This window comes from Chelonoidis abingdonii, chromosome 1 (assembly GCF_003597395.2).
Source record: "Chelonoidis abingdonii isolate Lonesome George chromosome 1, CheloAbing_2.0, whole genome shotgun sequence".
NCBI lineage: Eukaryota > Metazoa > Chordata > Testudines > Testudinidae > Chelonoidis > Chelonoidis abingdonii.
The window spans coordinates 204457884-204481742 of NC_133769.1; the positions used below are offsets into that span (position 1 = coordinate 204457884).

The window sequence follows — 23859 nt, forward strand, 5'->3', positions numbered from 1 at the left end:
TGTCTACAGGGTATGTGGGATTGGATGTGCACATGCAGGGGATACGGCGGTAGGTGCTTGCAGGTTGTGTGTGCACATGTGGAGATGGGTGTGCACAGGGTGTGGCCATGCAGGGGTCGGTGTGCACACAGTGTGGTCATGCAGGGGATGTAGGGTGGATGTGTACAGGCGAGTGTGTGGCCACAGGACGGGTGTGTGTGTGTATAGCGCGTATGCAGGGATATATGGGCGGGAAGATGAATGGACCCAGGCTGTGTGTACGGAGGCGCAGAGACTGCACCGGGCGATATACCCAAGGGGATGCAGGCAGGGGGTGTGTGCGGGCCGCGGGCGGGGTCAGGTTATAGCCGCGGAGCCTCCCCGTCCATGTGGCCGGGCGGAGCTGTCCGGGAGCCGCTCTCCCGCTGTCACGTGAGGCGGGGCGGACAGCTGAGCTGGCTCCTCTCCAGCCTTCCAGCCCCGCAGCTGCGCAGGAGCCCACAAGCTCGGCCCACGAACCGCTGGCGCCTCCGCGCCTCGCCCACGCCCCACCCCCACAGGCGGGGGCGAGACTCACGCCTCGCGGCTCTTCCTCAGCGCCCAGCCCCGCCCCCAACTCGGGCCGGAAGTGGTCGGCCCCGCCCCGGAAGTGTTCGAGGCGGAGAAGGGTGCGGGTTGGGACGGGAGCGGGACGGCTCCGCTGCTGCGTTAGTTTTGCACCGGAGCTAAGATGGCGGCGCAGACGCAGAGTGGGATTCGCCTCAGCGCGGTGAGCGGGCGGCCGGGCGCCCTCGGGGGGGGGACTGAGTTGGTTTCTTCCGCCCTCCCCCCTCGTGCCTCGGGTCCGTTCCCTGGGGGCCGCTGCTGCTGCTCCAGCCGCCCGCACGCGCAGTCCGAGCCGTGTGCGGCCGAGCCCGGCGGGGGGGCGGAGCTCTGGCCCCGGGCAGGGAAACCTGCGCTTCCGAAAACCAAAGCACCGTGGAGCCTCCTGGCGGGTCCCGAGAGACGGGCTGGGGGCTCGATCCGCGCCGCCCTGGGGAGTCCGGGTGGGCGGGGAAGGGCCCTGGAGGGGCGTTTCCACCCTCTGCTGGGGGGTGGGGTTGTTGTCCGGGAGGGGCTCGGCGCTCTGTGCCCGTCTGGCCGCGGGGATGGTCGTCGCATGGCTGTTGTGGGCGGTGTCATCGGGGCTGTTTGGAAACAGGAAGGCGAGGTAATGAGTTGAGCTGAGGCGTCGCTCAAGTGTTTCGGGGAGGGGGACTTGGGAGACACTGCAAACGCCTTTCGGTTTGATGCTCTGGCCCTGCCTATGGAGGTCACAGGACAGGTTTGGGCAGGAAGCCCGAGATTGGGAGGCGGAGGAGAACAAAAACACTGGCTAGATTTAAAAGGACATGATCATTCAGTGGGGTAGGCAATTGTCAGGGACCTCTTTAGGGGAAACCTGTTGGCACCCACAGACACCTGCAGAGTTCTTAAACAGCTAGGCTTTCCTGTGTCCTTATCAGGTGATGGAAAGGCATAGATACTATGCAGAATTGCTGTAGCTGTGTGGGTCCTATGGTATTAGAGACATGAGGTGGACAAGGTAATATTAGACCAACTTCTTTTGGACAAAGAGACAAAAATGTCATATCAGTTGTGGTGAACACTTTTCATGAAGCGATCTCTCTATATCTGACTTACCAATTGTTATCCTCAAAGGAAACCTGCACAACACTTCCAAAAGATGAGTGAGAGCTTAAATTCATAATTTTGTTAAACTAAAAATCATGGTTATAATAAAGGCACTGGCTTCATGGCTTATTACAGTAATCAGTAACCACAAACCCTACTTTTTGTCGTATGACATATGGGTGTTAATGGGCCACTTCACCTTGAATGGTCCCTTAGAACATGTGTTAACAATTTACATTGAACTATCTTGTATTTAGTTGTGATGCTCTGAGGGCGTGTCTGCACTTCAGGTACAGGTACCTGGAGGCAGAAGCCCTCCTGTTCACATAGTGCTGTGTACAGAGGAAGTTTGCTGTGTACTGTACCGCTGAGTGGCATAGTTATAACCACATAAGTCCCTAGTGTAGACTAGGGCTCAATACCTTTCCCTGATCTGAGAAAGAGCTCTGTGTAGCTTTAAAGATTGTCTGTCTCACCAACAGAACTTGGGTTTAGATAAGAGAGGCATGTAGAGCTTCTGTTTTTAAAAAAAACTTTTTCCTCTTATGCTATTCTTTGTGTTCCCACTGTTGGGACTAAAGAATACTTTGTTTTAAGAAACCTCGTTTTGGGCCACTGCAATCCATTGGTCACAGATTCCCAAAGGAAGGACAGTAGGCACCAAACTAGTCAGATCTGTTGGGTAAACACAGTTGATATGCAAGCTACTGTAGCCTAGGACCTATTCTATGAGTGGGAGAATAGCAGTATTGTCCAGGGGAGAAGGCATGAAACCTGAGAAGCAGACTCAGAGAGATCAGTAGGGGGTCAAAGGCAAAGCTAACCATGATAGTGGCACTAGCATTGTCCATGGCTGTGGCTATAACCAAGGGCTAAAACCAGTTGACCAAATCACTTCGAAGTTCTGGATGTTTAAAAATGACTAGTAGTAATTAGGGTTGCCAGCTCTCCCGGTTTTGCTAGGAGTCTCCTGGCATCAGGTTCTATATCCCAGAGGCTACTGAAACCAAACCAGGAGATTTTAGGCCAGTAAAAGTTGGGAGCTGCAACGGAGCTAAGGCAGACTCCCTATCTGCCCTAGCCCCATAATGCTCTTGGAAGTGGCCAGCATGTCCCTGTGGCCCCTGGGTATGAGGGGGCTCTGTGTGCCGCCCAAGTGCTGACTCCTCAGCTCCCATTGTCTGGCAGCTGTGGCCAATGGGAGCTGCAGGGGTGGTGCTTATGGGTGTAGGCAGAGCATGGAGCCCGCTGCCCCTCACCCAAGTGCCGTAGGGATGTGCTTGCTGCTTCCAGGAATGGTGTGGTGCCAGGGCAGGCAGGGAGCCTGCCTTAGCCCCACTGTGGTGCTGCCCGATGTAAGTGCCTCCCGACGGGAGCCCTCACCCCCTCCACCCGGAGCCCCCTCCTGCACCCAAACTTTCTGCCCCATCTCTGAGCCCAAACTCCCTCCCAGAACTTGCACCTCGCACTCTGTTCTGCACCCCTACCCCAGGCTCAGCCTGGAGCCCCTCCCACATTCTGAACCCCTCAGCTGCAGCCAAGAGCATGCATCCCCCCTGGTCTCCAGCCCTCTACCCCAGCCCGGTGAGGGAGAGCAAGTGATAGAGGGAGGGGGGATGGAGTGAGTAGGGCAGTTCCTTGGGGAACAGGGCAGGGCAAGGGTCTTTAATCACCCCCCCCCCCCAAAAAAAAAACAAAACCCAGACAGTTGGCATCCCTAGTATTATTTTTGTTTTCTAATATTTGGGTCCTTCGAAAAGAAAAGTGATTCTAAAACTTCATGCACAATTAATACCGTTCAAATACAATGTATAAGATAATCAAAACAAACAAATCTTATTTTCAAAAATCAGCTCTGTTGTTTCCAGAAGTAACTTAAAAAATCTGTAGTGGCTCTAAATTTATTTAGAATGGAAGTTTTGCTAACGTTACTACTGTATCTATGAAGTAAAATTATAATTAGGAAGGTGAAGATTCAGAAACCTGTTTATTTAGAAGTATGGAACTGAATAGGTGAAAGAAGATAAACATTTATAGTCTCAAATGTTCACATTGTCAGTGCATTGAACTAGTTAAAATCTCCCAGAATCTTTCATATGCATGCTCAGTTTTATTGTGGAAATTTACTAGTATTTAAATTGTTGTAATCGCTGTTCTTTATATATGCAGAATCTGTCAAAAGCAAGATGTATGTTCTGTTGAAGTTCGCTAAATATGCATTTTGTGCTTGGTACGTACTGTTAGTGCAGATGGCTCCGTGATTTATTTTCATCTGGACTGTTATGTACAAAGCTAGAAAAAGTTTGTAAGGTGTGTGAGATAATACAATTGAAAATTCCGGATTCCATCTGTCATAAACAAGTGGAAAATAAAGATGAGCACAATTAAGCTTGTAAAGTGGAACAGAGGGGAAAATGTAACTGTTATAAGAGTAAAAAGAATGAGGAGTACTCTTGGCACCTTAGAGACTAACATTTATTTGGACATAAGCTTTTGTTGACTAAACCCCACTTCATCAGGTGCATGGAGAGGAAAATACAGTAGGAAGATCTATATATACACACACACACAGAGAGAGAACATGAAAAGATGGGGGTTGCCTTACCAACTCTGAGACAAATCAATTAAAGTGGGCTATTATCAGCAGGAGGAAAAATCACTTTTGTAGTGGTAATCAAGGTGGACCATTGCAAACAATTGACAAGGTGTGAGTAACAGTAGGGGCAAAAATTAGCATGGGGAAATAGGTTTTAGTTTGTGTAATAACTCATCCATTCCCAGTCTTTATTCAGGCCTAATTTGACGGTGTCCATTTTGCAAATTAATTCCAGTTCTGCAATTTCTCCTTGGAGTCTGTTTTTGAAGTTTTTTTTGTTGACGAATTGCAACTTTTAGGTGTGTAACTGAGTGTCCAGGGAGGTTGAAGTGTTCTCCAATGGGTTTTTGAATGTTATAATTCTTGAAGTCTGATTTGTGTCAATTTATTCTTTTGCTTAGAGACTGTCTGGTTTGGCCAGTGTACATGGCAGAGGGGCATTGCTGGCGCATGGTGGCATATCACCTTGGTAGATGTGCAGGTGAACCTGATGGTGTGGCTGATGTGATTAGGTCCTATAATGGTGTCCCTTGAATAGATATGTGGACAGAGTTGGCAACGGGATTTGTTGCAAGGATAGGTTCCTGGATAAGTGTTTTTGTTGTGTGTTGTGTAGTTGCTGGTACGTGTTTGCTTCGGGTTGGGGGGCTGTCTGTAAGCGAGGACTGGCCTGTCTCCCAGTGTCTGTGAGAGTGAGGGATCATCATTCAGGATAGGTTGTAGATCCTTGATGATGTGCTGGAGAGTTTTAGTTAGCGCAGCCTCCCCCTTCCTTCCTTGTGCCTCCTGCCCACAGCAATCAGCTGTTTCACGGTGTTCAGGAGGTTAAGGGGAAGGGGAGGGAGAGCGAGGATGCAGCCCTGCAGGCAGGAGGCATGAGGAAGGAGCAGGGAGTTGCTGATCCATGGGGTGGGTTGGAGGGAACCTTATGGGGGGTTGCCAGCTCACCCTTGTTCCAAGCCCCCACTCACTAACAGGCGGTGGCCAAACAACGTTATATGCAAACAGTGCACAATTTTTAGTGAGTGTGTTCTATAATAGATCAGTGACAAAACAACATTAACTGAGATGACATTAAGTGAGGAGTTACTATACTCACTCATTGATTAGTGCTGCAACTTCTGGGGGCAAATTCTGTGATTCTTAGGAATGTAGAAATTTAAGCTGCTTTATGAATTATTTCTTAGGCCTTGGCTACACTGATGCTTTACAGCACAGCAACTTTTTCGCTCAGGGGTGTGAACAAACACCCCCCTGAGCGCAGCAAGTTACAGCGCTGTAAAGCGCCAGTGCAAACAGTGCCCCAGCGCTGGGAGCTAATCCCCACGGGGAGGTGGAGTACCTGCACCCAGCGCTGGCACTGCGATCACACTCTCACTTCAAAGCGCTGCTGTGGGAGTGCTCCCAGGCAGCGCTTTGAAGTTGCAAGTGTAGCCATACCCTTAGTGCATTGTGAGAGAACTTGTCTGTCCTTTCTGGGAACACAGGGAAAATTGTTGGAAGGCATTGGACTAATGGTGGCACCACAGTGAAGCTCGCCTGCGTCCAAACTGCAGTAGTTGAACAGTTGATGAGCTATACTCACTTCTGTGGTAACCTATATGTCTTGGGCCTGCCATTTTGAGTTAAAAGCACCATTGCATTCTAATTAAGGGGTTTTATGTGTGATGACTCAAGTATAACTCAAGTTAACTTTGCCGTGAAGACAAGGCCGAAGACATGTTAGACCTTTAAGTTCTGCTGGACAGTGCGTGAGTTTTAATTTAATCAATAGAAAAGGGTTCGAGCATATGCCTCATGAGGATGTGTTCCTGTTATGTGCATTGGGTTCCGTTTAACTCTTCCATGTATGTAAAAATTGCTTTTCAAACAAGCTTTACAACATTCATGTGGGATGAGCAATGTTATTAGAGACAAAGTTGAGTGAGGTAATATCTTTCATTGGACTACCTTTTAGTATTATAGCGCTAGTGGCTTGCCCGTTAGAGGTGTGTGTGTACATATACATATACAAAAATATAAAAGCACCCAGGATTAAGCTGTCTATAAGAAGTTAAAGATTTCATGCAATAACCACTCCCTGAGAGAAGCGAGAGTCGTGTGGCACCTTTTAGACTAACAGACATATTGGAGTGGGTATTCACCCACGAAAGCTTATGCTCCAGTACGTGGGTGAATACCCACTCCAATACTTCTGTTAATCTATAAGGTGCCACAGGACTCTGTCACTTTTTACGGATCCAGACTAACAGGGCTACCCTTCTGATACTTCACTCCCTGAAAGTAATTAAGGATATTGTGTGAGCTAAATCAGTCCTTTGTGCAGGTGATTAGACCTTTCTAAGCTGCCTTTGTGTTGCAAAGTTGCTGTGTAAAAGTATTGATGGCCCAGCTTTCGGGCCTTATGGTCTCCCTGAGCAGTGTGGGACTAGGACTTTCTCAGTCCTGGGCTACATTACAGAATTACTTCGGTATAACTGTCACTCGGGGTGTGAATAATCCACACCACTGAGTGACATAGGTATACTAACCTACGCACTGGTGTAGACAGCGCTGTGTCAGCAAGAGAGCTCTCTCACCAATATAGGTACTGCCTCTCATGGCAGTGGAGTTAAGTCAATGGGAGAGCTTGCTCCCATTGGCTTAGAATGTCTGTGCCAGCTGTGCCACTGCAAGTTTGTAGTGTAGACCTGCCCTCATAGAAATGCAGGGGTGTTTAGGGAGAGAAAGTGTCTCAGAAATTAAGCAGTTATATTGGTGAGAGTGTCCTGGAAACAGGCAGAAATGCTTTACTTGAAATTTCTGCAAGAAAGAGTTGCTTATGTGCCATTTACTACTCCCATTCAAGGAAATAGGATTAGTGTGCGTTTTGTATAAACAAGTTACCTGAAGAAAATACCTGACTCCGCTCCAAACAGAAAACTGACCTACAAGGTCCTGATTTCTGCTTTGCTTGGCAAAAGGTCAACAGCATAGTATCTGTGGGGATAATGGACAGGGTGACTAGGTCATGGTTACTTAGGCCTTGTGTAGACTAGAAAGGGTTTCCTGGTATAGCTGTTCTGGTCATTGGTAGGGATAGAATCTAGGAGCTTGACTATCCAAACCATGAGCCACCACTGCTTGACGTAAAGGAGTTATTTGGTTAGGGGTAAATAAGCCTTCACTAAACAGACCCAGTTACTACAGGGACATGATTGTACACACTAAGAGCAGGTCTATACTGCAAAGTTTAGTTGGAGAGGCGTCTTTCAGGCGTGTGAAAAAACAGTACCCCCTGTCAACACAGCCAGGCCACCAAAAAACTCCAGTTTAGATGCAACTATGCTGGCAGAAGGGTGCTTCTGTCGGCATAGCTAATGTTGTTCGGAAAGGTGATGTTACAGTTCTGGTGGAAAAACTCCATCTGTCAGTATATGCTGTGTCTGCACTATGGGGCTCCCCTGTTATAGCTATACTGGCGAAGCATTTGTAGTATATACAAAGCCTAAGCCAGTGTATTGCTCCTCTTGGTGGTTTCCCCCATTGAGAATAAGTTCTTGTTACATACCTAAAGCTAAAGATTATTCTTTTAGCTCAAGTGATTGAGGTTTGTGCTGAAGAGCTGAGGTTTGGTTCCTCTGATGACCTCTACTGTCAGTGGACATGTAATTGTAGTTTGTAACATGTAATACTCATGGTGGAATTCTGGGTCAAAAAATTAAATTCTGCATACAATATTTTAAAATTCTGCAAAATTGTGTTATTTTGGCAAATAAAATATGCAGAATATAATCACACCAGTTTCAATTATTTTTGGTCATTTATTTCAAAATATCTGTCAGCAAGTATTGTCTGTATTGCTACAGACAAAGATTCAGGAAATGTTTTTTGACAAATAGATTCCTTACTAGGCATATTAATACAGAACTCGGAGTAATAATTCATTTAAACTACAATACAGAACCGTATTTCCTGCACCGCTCAGAAGCTTGGGGGAGTTAGGGGTAATGGAGGAGCTGAAGGAGAGGGAAATAAATTGCTGGGAAGGAGCCTGGAAGTGAACTTGGAGGGCTGTTGGGTATGAGTGGGAAAAGTATGGAACAGGGTTTTAGTTTTTTTGCGAGGGGGAGGGTTGAGGAGGGATTGTCAGGGAGCTTCCCCCATGCAGACCCTGACTGATCTCTAGCCTCTCCCATTATTCAGGCACATCTGCCCCCATCCCCATGTGTCTCTGTACTCTCACCCAGCCATTCCACTGGCCCTGTGTCCCTGTACCCCTCCTCCTCCCCCATGTGTGTCTGTGCCCTCACTCAGCCACTCCCCTGTCCCTGTACACCGCTCCATCACCATGTCTCTGTGCCCTCACCCAGCCACTCCCCTGTCCCTGTACCCCTCTCCCCTTCCTCATGTGTCTGTGACCTCACCTAGCCACTCCCCTGTCCCTATGTGTCTCTGTACCCCTCCCCTGTCCCCACTGAGCCACCCTATTAAGCTCTGCACCTCCCTCAGGAGTAATGTAATGTTCTCCAAAAAAGAGAAACCAACTTCACAGGATGACCTTGAGGATTCTAGTCCAGAACACAGCATAACAACAAGAGCTAAATCTTGCTGATCATGTCACTTTCTTGAAGAATATTGATGATAAAAAAATCTAAAGAATATATCCAATATTTAAGTATGGTAAATTACACATTTGTTATATAAAATAGCTACAGTAAATGTCACAGTATTTAATAGATATTATCTTTCACTTTATATTGTGGAAGGAAACAAACTGAGCTAACACTAACCTTTTTTTGTTTTTTGTTTCAGCTTTGTCCAAAGTTCTTGCACACAAATTCTACCAGTCACACTTGGCCATTCAGTGCAGTTGCAGAACTTATAGGTATCAATGCTTTGTTTATTGAATATTCGACCCCTTTGTTTTTGTTTAAATTATGCAGTGACTTTGACATTAAAAGTTAAATTCAGCTAAAATAATTATTGTAATAGAAAGTGGAAGGGAAATAAGGTTTTAAATTTTGATTCTATGGTACATAGAGAGCAATCAAAAGTTTCAGTTTAGTCATATTTGAAACTTCCGTACATGTGTTAATACAGTGTAATATAATTTTAAAAAGGAACTTTTTTGCGATGTATGCTATTTGTGGTTTATTTTGTTTAGAAGTAGATCTGTCAGGTTCACTTGTAGTAGCACAGTGGTATAATTTAGGTTTTGAACATTGCTAGGGAAATGTTCAAATTTAAGACATTTTTTTTCTCATTTAAAATCCATAAAACCATTTCTTAGGCTTTTGTTCAATTTTCAATAGCAAAACTTAAATGTTGGACCTATCTACTTGTAATTACAGATACTTGCCAATAAGCCAAACTGCACTTTGCTTTTATATCTTTGATCACAATTTCTAGTTTTATAAAAGCTAGAAGTTTGTGTTAGAAGACCTTTTTTAAGGTACATTTTCTCAGAATAGTTTGTATCTCATATTTGATTGTCCAACAAGAAAATATTTTATAACCTTATTTATTAGCCACATGCTCCCTTTTCCTGAACTGCAGTTCAGCTTAGTTAGGAGCATAGCTGGTTGAGAAGGGCTAAAGAGAAACCTAGGAGTAGGGTGAGTGGGAGAAACTGTCCATTTCTATTGCCATTCAGTGGTGGTTTGAAGGAAACTGAGGCCAGCCTTAATGTTTAGCATCTGGTTTTGTGTGAAGATCGTTCATTGCCATCTAGATTTTTAAAAATAGGTTAGCTTTTTCCCCAATAGGCAGCAAATTTGTAACATTTTGTTTATACAAGGTACTGGAAAACAAGATTTTTTTTCTTCCTTTTTTGATTATGATGATGTCTTGAGTGGAATTTTACGTATGATATATCTTGACCTATAAATAGGGGCAGTATTGTAGAGACAATAGTTTGGGGGCTGTGTATGGAAATTATTAATATAGGATACTACCATGACACCAGTTCAGTCATAAATTCCTTTATTAAATCTGAAGGCCTAATGGTATTTCTGCAATTGCTCTAAATATGTCTAAAAGCTTAAATAATAAATATCCAAACAGTAACAACACTTATGAGCATTTGATTAAAAATATTTACAAAAGGGCTTACAGGGATGCTTATACCCATATTGGTTGGCTCCAACTTATTCAGGCAGCTATTAGCAATGTTTAATGAACAAGTGATGTCATTGCCAAGTATTAGACCTTAGCTAAGGCCAGGTGAAGCAGTTTTTTATAATATGTTTAATAAACTTATATAGACAATTACTTACTGTACCTGGTACCCAATGAACCAGGTTTTATTTCTGTTATTTCAGCACAAACCTTAAATAATATATCACTGGTATTTTGAAGGGTCACTGAAAGTTTAACACAACTCTTCTTATGATCTCATTCTTTTTGACTACATGCATTGGGCATATTGCACACGTTTAAAACCATAGTTCATTCAAGTTTAATGTGATCTGATATTCCTGCTAGGGGGTTGGAGGGGTGTTAATCTTTTATTTTGAGTCAATTTGGGCGATGCTATTCAACTTTTACATATTTTACATATAATCTGATTTCATCAAAGAGATGAAAATAAAACTAAAATTCATTTCTAATTCTAGCATTGGCATTCATCATCAAGTACGTCTTCAGTGTATGGTTTTTGTTTCAGGGTTTATGCTAATTTTTAAACAAAGTAGCAAAATCTCGCTGTTCAGTGCTTTGCAAAACTATGTGCTAGTCACAAGGAAAAAAATTGTATCCCCTCACCCGAAATTAGAGTTTGTGGCAGATGCTGTAATGAGGTATTGTATTGCTACAATTTAATTTTGCAAAGTACCACTGTATATATACACTGTGAAGAAATGTACATAATTAAAATTGACAAAATATATTTATAAAGGACATCTTTGTTATGCACCTTTGCTTTTACACGTTTGTTCACTCACAAATTCAAAATGGGCCTTAATGCAAATTACTAAAATTCTGTAGGGTTTACATTTAATCAAGGTGGTAGGTCCATTCCAGTGGCTGCTCATCAGCACTGTCAGCAATAGTTTAAGTGGTTCCTAAATGGCAGATCCACTTTAGTCTTTGGAAAAGCCTTCTGTCTGAAAGCTACTTGGCAACCAGCAGTCATAGTTTAACCCTACATCTTTCTGAGTGATTAGTGGTAGAAAGTCATCAGCAAACAGCCTAGATAATATAGTGACTGTCCATATGAGTGATTATAAAAATTGGTGTGTACTAAGTGGGAACTGACTTTCAAGTTTGATCCTAAAACAGCAACTATAAGCCACTCATTTTGTAGACCTTGTACAATATTTTAACTTTTAAAAATGGCTTTAACTGATTTAAAAAGGAGGGTCAGGGAAGGAAGTGTATGGAATTTAATATTTTATGAGGTAGAGATGGGACATGCTGAATCCACTTACCTGGAAAATATTTTCATAGGCGGTTTTGGTATATAAGTCTTTCACCAGAATGATGTATTTTGAATGTATGGATGCTATAGCATTTTAATTTGTGCTCTTGTTAATTTCACACTTCCCTGATTTTCAGACAATGCGTACGATCCAGATGTGAATGCTAAACAGATCTGGATAGACAAAACAGTAATAAAGGGCAACATATGTTTGACATTTACTGATAATGGAAATGGCATGACTTCAGAGAAATTGCACAAAATGCTCAGGTAGGTAACCGTTTTGTGGATATTTTTATGGTCTCCCACAATCATTCCAATTTTCAGTTTCAGATTTTAATGTTCTGCTCATTCCTGCATATTTTTTTTGTATCAAATCTGCAAATGAATTTAATGCTTGTGAAAGCGAGACTAAGATTAATAACTAGATCCAAACAATAGGCAGATGCTGGTCAAGTGTTCATCAAGATTGGCAGTATATTTTGTTCCTGAATCACCCATCTCCATTTGTCTGTTCCTGAGTCTATTTTGAGTCAGCGGCTATACAGAAATATGTGGTTTTGTAATGTCCGTAAATGGAATAGGATAGGGGAAGAAGAGGAGGCCATACCTGCTAAACCCAGGTAGCCAAAGTTGAAAGGTAGTTAACTCAGTACTATTAACTGCCAGCATGACTGTCCAGTTGCTTCTTTGACTTAGTGGGTTGTAGGTGAAATGTAATAGAATTCAGATTTTGCACATTGTTCAAAATTGAAGGTATTGTAGAAAAATGCAGTTATTCCTCATCCCCTTAAATGAACAGTTATATTTTCTTTTAACATTTTTTCTAAGGTATTATGTCGTGTGAGTTAAGGGCTTAATGCTAAATTCACTGCGCATCTACAGATCATCACTTTTAATGAAATGTCTCCTTTGTCTCATTTACTAATGCAAAGTTGACTTTTTTGTTTACAAATAATTGCAAAAGCAATTGAGAGGAGTGGAAAAACTGTTCACCAAGGTCTAGTTCAGTCTTTTAAAATATAATTGACTATTAGACTGATTTGGGAGGACTTTTTGTATAATTCCATACAGATGATACCCCTTAGACATATTTAAAGATGGCAATAGATCACACTAGGGAGCAGTTTAGCATTATAACCTCAATCAGATCCTCAGCCTTTGTCTGGTTGTTGAGCAAATACTGCTTTTAGCTATGCTGTAGTCAACTGATATCAGATGTAGGGATTAGCATAATCTGTTTAAACCTATTTTGACATCAATCTTTTGTGAGTTTACACTTTTTTACAAAATGTTCTTACACTGTGTTTCAGCTTTGGCTTCAGTGACAAAGTTACAATAAATGGCCGCGTTCCAGTGGGACTGTATGGAAATGGATTTAAATCAGGATCTATGCGCCTGGGAAAAGATGCGATTGTTTTTACCAAAAATGAAGAGACCATGAGCGTTGGCCTGTTATCTCAGACCTTCCTAGAAGCTACAAAGGCAGAACATGTCATTGTTCCTATAGTATCATTTAACAGGCAACATATCCTTTTGACTATTTTCAAACACAAAAAGTAGAGAACTTGCATGTGTAGACGTAGGATATGAAGAGCCTCTCAGGTGTGCCTTTTGCCCTCTCAAGAGATGGAAATTGCAGTTGTGCTGATGTTCTCCTTATGTATAAGGTAGGAAGAGGGCTATGGGGTTGGATAAAAGCAGTAAGCTAACAGCATAACATGTGTCTGAGGCCTGTTAGGTGAGAGAGCCCTGAGTACTGTGGCTGTGCCAAAGAAGCTCACCTAGAAATTTATTTTAATTTGTGAAAAGTTTAAGTCTTTAACTTAGTTCTTACGGCAAATAATTAATCCAGAATACAAAGCCAGCCTTAAGGCCATCCAGGCACATTCTTTGTTCTCTACTGAGGAGAAATTATTGGCAGAGCTTGATGCTATCATGGGGAAAAAAGGAACAAGAATCATCATTTGGAACCTTAGAAGGTAAGATGAAGTCCAATGTCTGGTAACTTGTGAACTTAAAACAAGTGTTCACTATCCATAAGTTTGGTGATAAGCAGCTAGACTTTAGAAGTCTTGGTGGAACTACTCTCTGAAGCTGTAAAGCTAATGAGCATGAGTTGGTTGTAAGTTAGTGGGAACATGTGGAATTGGACGGATACATTTGAGAGTTACAAGGTCATTCATCTACTGCCACTGAACTATCATGACTGAGCAAGTAAAATAGCCAGAAGCAAAGGGTCTAAAGCCAGGTCTATACAATGTTCTGTTGACATAGCTATGTCTGTTAGTTATGCCAGCAAAAAACCCTGTGTTTGACAGTTAATACAAGCAGAGGACCTTTGTCAGCATAGCTTACGTCCTTTGAGGAGGTAGTTTAACTGTGCCTGCAGAAGAATTACTTTTGCTGGAATAAGTTGGATCTCTGCTAGAGAGATTTGTTATTGCTGTACTAGCAAAGCTCTTGCAGTTGTAAACTAGCCCTAAAATGTGAGATCTTGCTAAATCCTGTCTGTTTTAATATTTGAATGGCTGTTTGTGAGACACCAGGCTGCTCCTTAACTAAACTTTCTTGTGGCCTAGCAGTAGTCTACTTAAAATGCCTGGAACTTTTCAAGTTTAATTCTAGTTTGTTGACTCTTACAGTATCTAATCCAGAATTTTCCCACACAATTTATCATAGCAAAATAAAAGGCTTAATTAGTCACAGTCTGAAAGTCAGTAGAAATTGAAGAACAAATTTTGTTAGGTCAACTTCTCCATCCACGTGCCTCTGCAGGAGTGGGCCCTGTAGAAATGTAGGACTGGGAGAGACCTCAATAGATCATCTAGTCCAGTCTCCTGCACTCAAGGCAGAACTAAGTAATAACTGACCCTTCCTGACAGGTGTTTGTCTAACCTATCCTTAAAAACCTCCAATGAGAGAGATTCTCCAATCTTCCTAGGAGATTTGTTCCAATGCTTAACTACTCTGACAAGAAGTTTTTCCTAATGTCCAACCTAAACCGCTCTTGCCGCAATTTAAGCCCATTGCTCCTTCTCCTATCCTCAGAGGTTAAGGAGAACAATTTTTCTCCCTCCCCTTTGTAACAGTCTCTTTGGACTTGAAAACTGTTGTCATATTCCCCCACCCCCTGCTCATCATCATCTCTTCTCCAGACTAAACAAACTCAATTTTGTATAGTTTTCCCTAATATATTTTCTAGACCTTCAATCATTTTTGTTGCTTCCAGAGACTTTAAGGTCAGAAAGGACTATCATGGTCATCTAGTCTGACCTCCTGTACATTGCAGGCCGCAGAACCTGTCCCACTCACCTAGGAAAGAATTCTCTGTAGTAACTCAGCCCTTCCCATCACTGGCCTTGGGAGGCTGTTCCAGAACTTCAGTTCTCTGATTAGAAACCTTTTTGCCTAATTTCAAGCCTAAACTTGTTGATGGCTAGTTTATATCCTGTTCTCTCCTCTGGGCTTTCTCCAGTTTGTCCACATGTTTTCTCAAATGTGGTGCCCAGAACTGGACAAAATACTCCAGTTGAGGCCTAATCAGTGCAGAGTAGAGCAGAAGAATTATTTCTTGTGTTGTGCTCACAATACTCCTGCTAATACATCCCAGAATGATGTTTGCTTTTTTTGCAAGTGTTACACTGTGGACTCTCAGTTAGCTTGTGATCCACTGTAACCCCCAGATCCCTTTGCACAGTACTCTTTTCTAGGCAGACATTTCCAATTTGTATATGTGCAGTTCATCCGTCCTAAGTGGAGTACTTCGCATTGTCCTTACTGATTTTTGTTTGTTTCAGATGATTTCTCCATTTTGAATTTTAATCCTATCCTCCAAAGCACTTGCAAACCTTTTCAGCTTGATATCGTCTGAAAACTTTTAAGTGTATTCTCTCTGCCATTATCTAAATCATTTATGAAGATATTGAACAGAACTGGATCCAGGAGGGATCCCTGTAGAACCTCACTTCATATGCCCTTCCAGCTTGACTGTGAACCACTGATAACTATGGTCTGGGTCTGTAATTCCCTGGGTTATCTCAATTCCCGTTTTTGTAGATTGGCACTGTATTTGCCTCCTTCCAGTGTGGAATCTCCCCCTCTTCCATGAGTTTTCGATGATAGTAGTTAATGACTCAGATATTCCCTCAGTCAGCTCCTTGAGTATTTTAGGAAGTATTTCTGTAGTAGTATTGATAGGATTCATTTAGAACAAATGAATGTCATTGCAGCGTTACCTTGTAAATATTAGAGAACTGTGGTTAAAAAGGAACATACTCTTGAGGAAACCATACTTTAGAATCTCCAGCTGAAACAAACTTGCCTGCTAAGATTTTTCCTCTTCCACCCCTCCGTGGTACCCTGCCTTCTTCAGTAATTATGTTGAGTTATTTTTTATTTATAATTTTAAATTTATATTAAATTATTTTTAATTCATTTTATTTATATTTTGGACTTCCTTTCTCAGAGATAAAGATGGAGAAACAGAGCTCGATTTTGATAAGGATAAATATGACATCAGAATTCCAGAAGATTTAGATGAAGCAACAGGGAAAAGAGGGTATAAAAAACAAGAGAGACAGGACCAGATTGTTCCCGAAAGTGACTATTCGCTACGGGTAGGTATACTGTTTACTTAAAACAGTGACAAAGCTGGAAAGTAAGTTTCAAATATTTCTTTTCAATGAGAATGATTATACTACAGCAGCAGGCCATAAAATATTTTAAAGCCAATCCATTTGCTTTTGAAGTATGTGTCTGTGATGCTTTTCCGGGGTGCCCAGGATTGTGAGGCACCTAACTACAACCTGCCTTTAGTGTGAGGAAGCCTTGTTCTGTGCCGGCTGTATGTCAGCTCCCTGACTCCACAAGTCATAGGCAACACAAGCACTCCCTTCTCAGCCTATGTTTGCTCTGCTGTCTCTCTGCAGGTTAGTGATAGATGTGGTCCAGCCTCCAAGCCCATGAATGTCTTCCTAGTGCCCAGCCTCTGTTCCTCTGGAAACTCTCAGTATTCACAGTTTTGGTGCTTCCAGCTGCAGTACACAGCAGTTTCCAGTTACACCTCAGATCACTGTTCTGTTTAACAGACAGCACGTAGATATGTTTATATTGAAAACAAGCAGAAGTTTATTTAACAAAGGAAAAAGATTCAAGTGATAGCAAGTAGAAATATTGGAAACAAATGGTTACATATAATAAAATAAAATCATAATGCATTTAGAACCTAGACTTATTTAATTATTTAGTATAGAATCTAGACTTGTTTAATGCCTTGTAAATTAAAGTTCACCCTCAAAGACCTTTCACTATTTTTCAGCCAACCCTGGTGGTGGTCCTTTTAGCATGAGGCAAGCCACAATATCAGCTTGTCTTCTCAGTAAAGAAACAGTCCATCTCCTTGCCGCCACTTGCAAACCTGCCTGTGGCCATGCCCCTATTGCAAGGGCAGGACACAGCCCAGAGACGGCAGGGAGAGGTATCATGCAGCCCTGCAGCATCTAGGCGGCAGCAGCAACCCTGTCTGCAGCCTACCCTGGGTCTGGGCTCCACACATCCTAGCACTTCTGTCCCTAACTGCAGCCCTGCAAACCTGCCTGCGCCTGGGTCTTTCCATGTACAACTGCAGGCAAAAAAAGTCAGTAAGTGGCAAGCCTGTTGTCAATATCCAGACCAATTCCAGTTCAAGTCAGTTGGATGATTTCAGTTCCAGGCAAAATGTTTAACAGGAAGTAATTATCAGGGTTGTTGTTAAGCAGCATTTATTCTATATAGAGAGAGGATGTATTATAAACCATTCGTGTTGGTTTGGTTTGGCTTGCATAATAGAAATTACCATGTGCTTTGCAGGCTTACAGCAGTATTTTGTATTTGAAGCCAAGAATGCAAATCATTATCAGAGGACAAAAAGTGAAAACGCAGCTGATTTCCAAAAGTCTTGCATACATTGAACGTGATATTTATAGACCAAAATTTTTGGCTGTATCCTTTACTGATTTGTATATCATTGCGTGCTGAATGGGAAGACCCGATGTAAGTAGGCTGTCTGTGACAAAATGTTGAGTTGCAGATATCCATGTTAAGATGCTATACCAAACCTAGGGGCTGATGAATTGTTCAAATTTGAAAGTACTGGCTCATTTTTGAATGAACTTTCAGTATGAAGAAACTCTTGGGTGATCAAATTATCCTTAACATCCAAAAACAAGGCTAAAACTGTAAGAATCACCTTTGGATTTAACTGCAGAAACAAAGACCATTATGGAATAATGATGTATCACAAAAACAGACTGATCAAAGCTTATGAAAGAGTTGGCTGTCAATTAAAGGTAAGACTTTAACCTTGAAAAACATTAATATTTGTGAATTAGAAACTAGTTTAATTCAAAAGTTTACCTAATTTGTTTAATTGAGAATTTTAAAAAATGTTATATTTTGATGGTGCTTTTGTAAAATCCTTGGTTTCTGTAATGTCAGTGAATCAGTTTAATACTAAAAGTTGTACTAAGCACTTAATGAAAAATGATTGCTTTGGTACTAAACTTGATGTACAAAGTGTAAGCATGAATGTTTCACTTTTAGGAGAAAGGAGGAACTCGAGAATCATAGAAATGTAGGGCTGCAAGGGATCTCAAAGTAATCAGTCCTGCTCCTGGTTCTGAGTCAGATAAAGTAAAACCTAGCCCATCCATGTTCAGTTATCCAATCTGTTCTTAAACCTCCAGTAATAGGGATTCACAACCTTCCCTATACCAGAAGTTTAACTACTCTTGTAAACAGAAAGTTTTTCATAATATTTAACCTAAAACTCCCTTGCTTTAGTTCAAGTCCATTGCATCTTGTCCTGCCTTCAGTAGACATGAACAATAGATCAGTCCTCTTTAACATACCTGAATACTTCTCAGGTCTTCTCCCCCTGCCCCAAATCCTCAAGAAGACATGTCCAGTTCTTTTAACCTTTCCTTAAAGGTTCTAAACCTTCTATCATTTTTGTTGTTCTCCTCTGGATACTGTCCAGTTTGTCCACATCTGACGCTTGTAGGACACTACTAAATACGTTCTTCCCATGTGACAGTGGGCAGTTGATAACTACTCATTGAGTATAGTATTTCATCCACTTTTGCGCCCACCTTATAGTAATTTCATGTAGACGCCATTTGCCTAGTTAGCTTACGAAAATGGTCATGGGGGACTGTGTTAAAAGCCTTAATAAAAATCAAGTGATATCACATCTACTACTTCCCCCAATCCACTAGGCTAACAATCCTGCCAAGGAAGTAGATTAAGTTGGTTTGACATGATTAGTTCTTGATAAATCCATGTTGGTGATTACTTGTAACTCTATTGTGCTTTAGGTGCTTATAGATTGATTGATTGTTTAATAATTTGTTCCTGTATCTTTCTAGGTAGCAAAGTTAGTCTGATTGGTTTATAATTCTCCAGGTCCTCCTTGTTTCCTCCTTTTTAAAAATAGGTAATATGTTTGCCCTTCTTCAGTCCTCTGGGACCTTACCCACCCTCCATGTGATCTTGAAGATAACTGTTACTGATTTACTAGCTTCAGCTAGTACCTTAAGTTACCTGTAGGATGAATTTCATAAGGCCCTCTGACTTGAATACATCTAACATATCTAAATATTCATTAACTTGTTCTTTTCCTGTTTTGGCTTGTATTCCTCCCCCTTGTTAATATTGTGTGGTATCTGATCACTGTTAAACTTTTAAGTGAAGACTGAAGCAAAATAGGCATTAAACATCTCCACCTTTCTGATATCTGTTATTAGCTCTTCTCTGCCAGGTAGAGGACCTAACTTTCCTTCGTCTTTCTTCTGCTCCTAATGTATTTAAAAAACTTCTTAGCCTTCTCTATCTCTCTCTAGGTGTAATTAATGTTCTCTCTTAGCCTTTCTGATTTTTTCCCTATATACTTGATAAATTGCTAAGTACAAAAGAATACCACAAAGTTTCCACTTTCTGTAGGATTCTTTTATGATTTTCAGGTGATTCAAGAGTTCCTGATGGAGTCATGTAGACACCTTACTATTATTCCTCTTTACTTCACATCAGGATAGCTTGAAGTTGTGCCTTTAATGTTGTCTCCTTGAGAAACTTCCAGTTCTCTTTTAGCCCTTAGATTTTCTTCCCCGGGGGACATTACCTACCAGTTCTAAGTATACTTTAAAAAAAAAAAAAAAAAAAAGGCAGATTTTACGTCCATTGTCCTTATAGAATCATAGAAATTTAGTGCTGGAAGGGACCTCAAAGTTATTAAGTCCAGTCCCCTATGCTGTGCCAGGACCAAGTAAACTTAAACCATCCCTGACAGGTGTTTGTCCAACTTGTTTTTAAAAGCTTACAGTGAAGGGGACTCCATGACCTCCGTTGGAAGGCTATTCCAGAGTTTAACTTCCGTTGTAGTTAGAAGGCTTTTCCTGTCTTCCTTGCTGTAGATTAAGCCCATTGCTATTTGTCATACCGTCGGTGGACATGGAGAACAATTGATCACTATCCTCTTTATAACAGCCCTTAATATAATTGAAGACTCTCAGATCTTCCCTCAGCCTTTTCTCATGATCAGACATGGCCAGTTTTTTAACATTTCCTCATAGGTCAGGTTTTCTAAACCTTTTTATCATTTTTGTTGCTTTCCTCTAGACTCTTCCCAATTTGTCCATGTCTTTTCCAAAGTGTGGTACCCAGAATAGGACACATTACTCCAGTTGGGGCCTCACCAGTGCCAAGTAGAGTGGGATAATTACCTCTGGTGTCTTGCATGCAACAGTCCTGTTAATACACTCCAGAATCATATTAACATTTTTTTGAAGCTGCATCACATTGACAATTCAGTTTGTGGTCTACTGTAACACCAAGATCCTTTTCAGCAGTACTACTACCTAGATAGTTACTCCCCATTTTGTAGTTGTGATTTGATTTTTTTTTCCCTTCCTAAATGCATTACTTTGCACTTGTCTTTATTGACTTTCATCTTGTTGAATTCAGATCAGTTCTTGAATTGGTCAAGCTCATTTTGAATTTTAAACCTGTCCTCCAAAGTGCTTACAACCCCTCCAGCTTGGTGTCATCAGCAGATTTTATAAGCATACTCTCTGCTATTATCCAAGTCATTAATGAAAATATTGAATAGTACCAGACCTAGGATTGACCCCATTGGCATCCCAGTAGATATGCCCTCCTAATTTGACTGCAAACTGATAACATTTGGATACAGTCTTTCAACCAGTTGTGCACCCATCTTACAGTAATTTCATCTAGACCACATTTCTCTGCTTTGCATATGAGAATGTCATGTGGAACTGTGTCAAAAGCTTTACTGAAATCAAGGTATATCACGTCTCCTGTGTTCCTCCATCCACTAGGTCAGTAATCTTATCAAAGAAGGAAATTAAGTCAGTTAGCATGATTTGTTCTTGACAAATCCATGCTGACTATTCCTTATAACCCTACTCTCCTTCAAGTGCTTACAAATTGACTGTTTAATAATTGCTCCAGTATCTTTGCAGGTATTGAAGTTATGCTGACAAGTCTATAATTCCCCAGGCCCTCTTTGGTTTCCTCTTTTTAAAGATAGGTACTATGTTTGTCCTTCTCCAGTCTTCTTGGACCTCTCCTGTGCTCCAGGAGTTCTCAAAGATAATTGCTAAGAGCTCTGAGATGCCTTCAACTGGTTCCTTAAGTACTCTAGCATGAATTTCAGCAGGCCCTTCTGACTTGAAATACGTCTAACTTATCTAAATATTCGTTAACCTGTTCTCTTCCTATTTTGGCTTGTATTCCTTCCCACTGGTTGTCAGTATTAATTGAGTATCTGGTGGTCATTAACCTTTTTAGTGAAGACTGCAACACAATAGGCATTAAGCGCCTTGGCTCTGTTGATGTCCTCAGTTATTAGCTCTCCTTCTCCGCTAAGCAGAAGACGCATTTTTTTTCTTCTCTTTCTCTTGGTCCTAAGGTATTTAAAGAACCTCCCATTATTCCCTTTTATGTGCTATGCCAAGTGTAACTCATTTTGTGCCTTATCCTTTCTGATTTTTGTTTCTACATACTTACGCTGTTCTTTAGTGCTCCTCTGTATTAATTTAAACATGTTTCCATTTTTTGTAGAATTCCTTTTTGATTTTCATGTTATTAAAGAGCTCCTAATGGAGCCTTATTGGCCTCTTACAAAGGAAGGATAGAATAGTATCAGAATAGTTTGCAGTTATGCCTTTAATATTGTCATCCTGCGGAACTGCCAGCTCTCCTGAACTCATTTTTCCCTTAGTTTTTCTTCCCATTGGACTTTACCTATGAGTTCTCTGAGTGTGTTAAAGTCTGCTTTTTTGCTAACCAGTAGAGTATTTATTTAAAATGTTGAACATGGATTTGAGGGAGGTGTGCGGTGAGAAATAGAAACAAATAATTGCCAAGTTAATGTATTAGCTACTTAGTGTCCTAGCTTGGAAGTTGGAATTTTCCCTTGCCTTTTATGTCCTTATTCTGCTGCTTTTGCTCCTTTCTCTCTTTAGAATGATGAAATCAGCATTTCATGATCACTTTCACCTAAATTGCTTTCTGCCTTCAGATTCACAGCCAATTTCTCCCTGTTGATCAGAATCAAGTCTAAAATGTTTATCCCCATGATTACTTTCTCCACTTTCTGAAACAAAAAGTTGTCCCTGATACGTTCTAAGAAATTATTGGACATTTGTTGTTTTGCCTGTATTACTTTTCCAGCAGATGTCTGGGTTGTTCATGTCCCTCATAAGTACCAGATTTTGTGTTTTTTGATATTTGTTTTGTTTTAGAAGTGGATGAGGCACTTCTTCCTCCTGATTTGGTGGTCTATAATATACCCATACCATGATGTCACCCTTATTTTTCCCTTGGTTATCTTTACCGAGAAACTTTCAACTTGTCTGCCTCTCATCACCTTCTGGACCTCAGAACAAGCGTCTGTATTCTTGATACATAATGGTACATCACCTGCCTGTCCTTCCTGTGAACAAATTATACCCCTATACCAATAGTCCAGTCATGAGATTTATCCCACCAAGTCTTTGTGATAAGCTAATTTATTATATGCCAACACTTCCAGTTCTTCCTGTTTGTTCCACATACTCCTTGCATTTATGCATAGACATCTGAGATGTTGAACAGATTCCCTGACTGATATCCCTCTTGTTGCTCCTGTGACCCTATTGTAAATTTTCCTGTCTTCCTTCCTTCCCCAGAACATCTAGTCCTCTGTTAATATGGTGTTTTTATACTGACCTGGGAGCTTTTGTCACCTGCCCTCTTCGGACCTATTTTAAAGCCTTCCTTTATCCACATTGGGTATGTTTTCATCCATGATAGGTACAAAATACAGGACAATTCCCTTTTTTCAAGAGGAACCACATGTCAAAATTAAATTTTGTAACTTCTGCTCATGTGGCTTGTAAACTTTTCTGACAAACTTGTTGCTAAATTGAATATATTTGTAAAATCCAAACTACCAATAGTCTGTTTTTTTCTTTTGTATATAGCAATGTTTCAGTATAAAAGTTGGCATCTTTTTCTAATTTCTATATTAATCTTTTACAGGCAAACAATATGGGTGTTGGTGTAGTTGGGGTTATAGAATGTAACTTCCTAAAACCAACTCATAATAAACAAGACTTTGATTATACCAATGAATACAGGTGAATATATATGTATTTTATTTAGACATATTATAAAATGGGTTTACAGTGGGTATATTAAATACGTTTCCTAGCATGCTATTTTCTTAGCTATAAAATGTCAGTTTTTCCCTAAGTATTGTATAAGTACTTTGTAATCTGAAATTGTCATGAAATACTACCACCACTTTGGACAGTAAATGTTACCAAATTAAAAACAAAGATAATTCTGTTTTAAAAAGTTACGTTCTTTCAAACACTTTCATGCTTTTCTCTTTAAATGCTTCTTTCTATTGGTAGAGTTAACTGGCTGAAAAGCTGAATTCATATGCTAACTTGTGGAGTATTTTAAATGTTGAATATGTATTTGAGGAGGCGTGAGGTGAAAAATAACAACAAATAATTGCCAAGTTAATTTATTAGCTGTTGTATGTTAAATAGTAATACCTGCAAGAAAAGTTTTATACATTGTCATATCTACATCTGAAGATACTTAGGAGTTTCTATTTTTCCTTGTTTTTTACATGCAAAGATAATTAAGTAATTGACTT

At 41.0% G+C, this 23859-nt stretch overlaps 1 protein-coding gene across 1 annotated transcript in view; it reads left to right on the plus strand.

Moving 5' to 3' along the window:
* Positions 1-619: 619 nt before the first annotated feature.
* MORC3 (MORC family CW-type zinc finger 3) overlaps positions 620-23859 on the plus strand; it is a 53553-nt gene continuing 30313 nt past the window's right edge. The window contains exons 1-9 of the mRNA XM_032789824.2: positions 620-748; positions 9044-9116; positions 11786-11918; positions 12962-13176; positions 13486-13630; positions 16117-16267; positions 17499-17630; positions 17858-17977; positions 23232-23329. Coding sequence (XP_032645715.1) covers positions 710-748; positions 9044-9116; positions 11786-11918; positions 12962-13176; positions 13486-13630; positions 16117-16267; positions 17499-17630; positions 17858-17977; positions 23232-23329 — 1106 coding nt within the window. The 5' untranslated portion in view covers positions 620-709. The remainder of the gene's footprint in view (positions 749-9043; positions 9117-11785; positions 11919-12961; positions 13177-13485; positions 13631-16116; positions 16268-17498; positions 17631-17857; positions 17978-23231; positions 23330-23859) is intronic.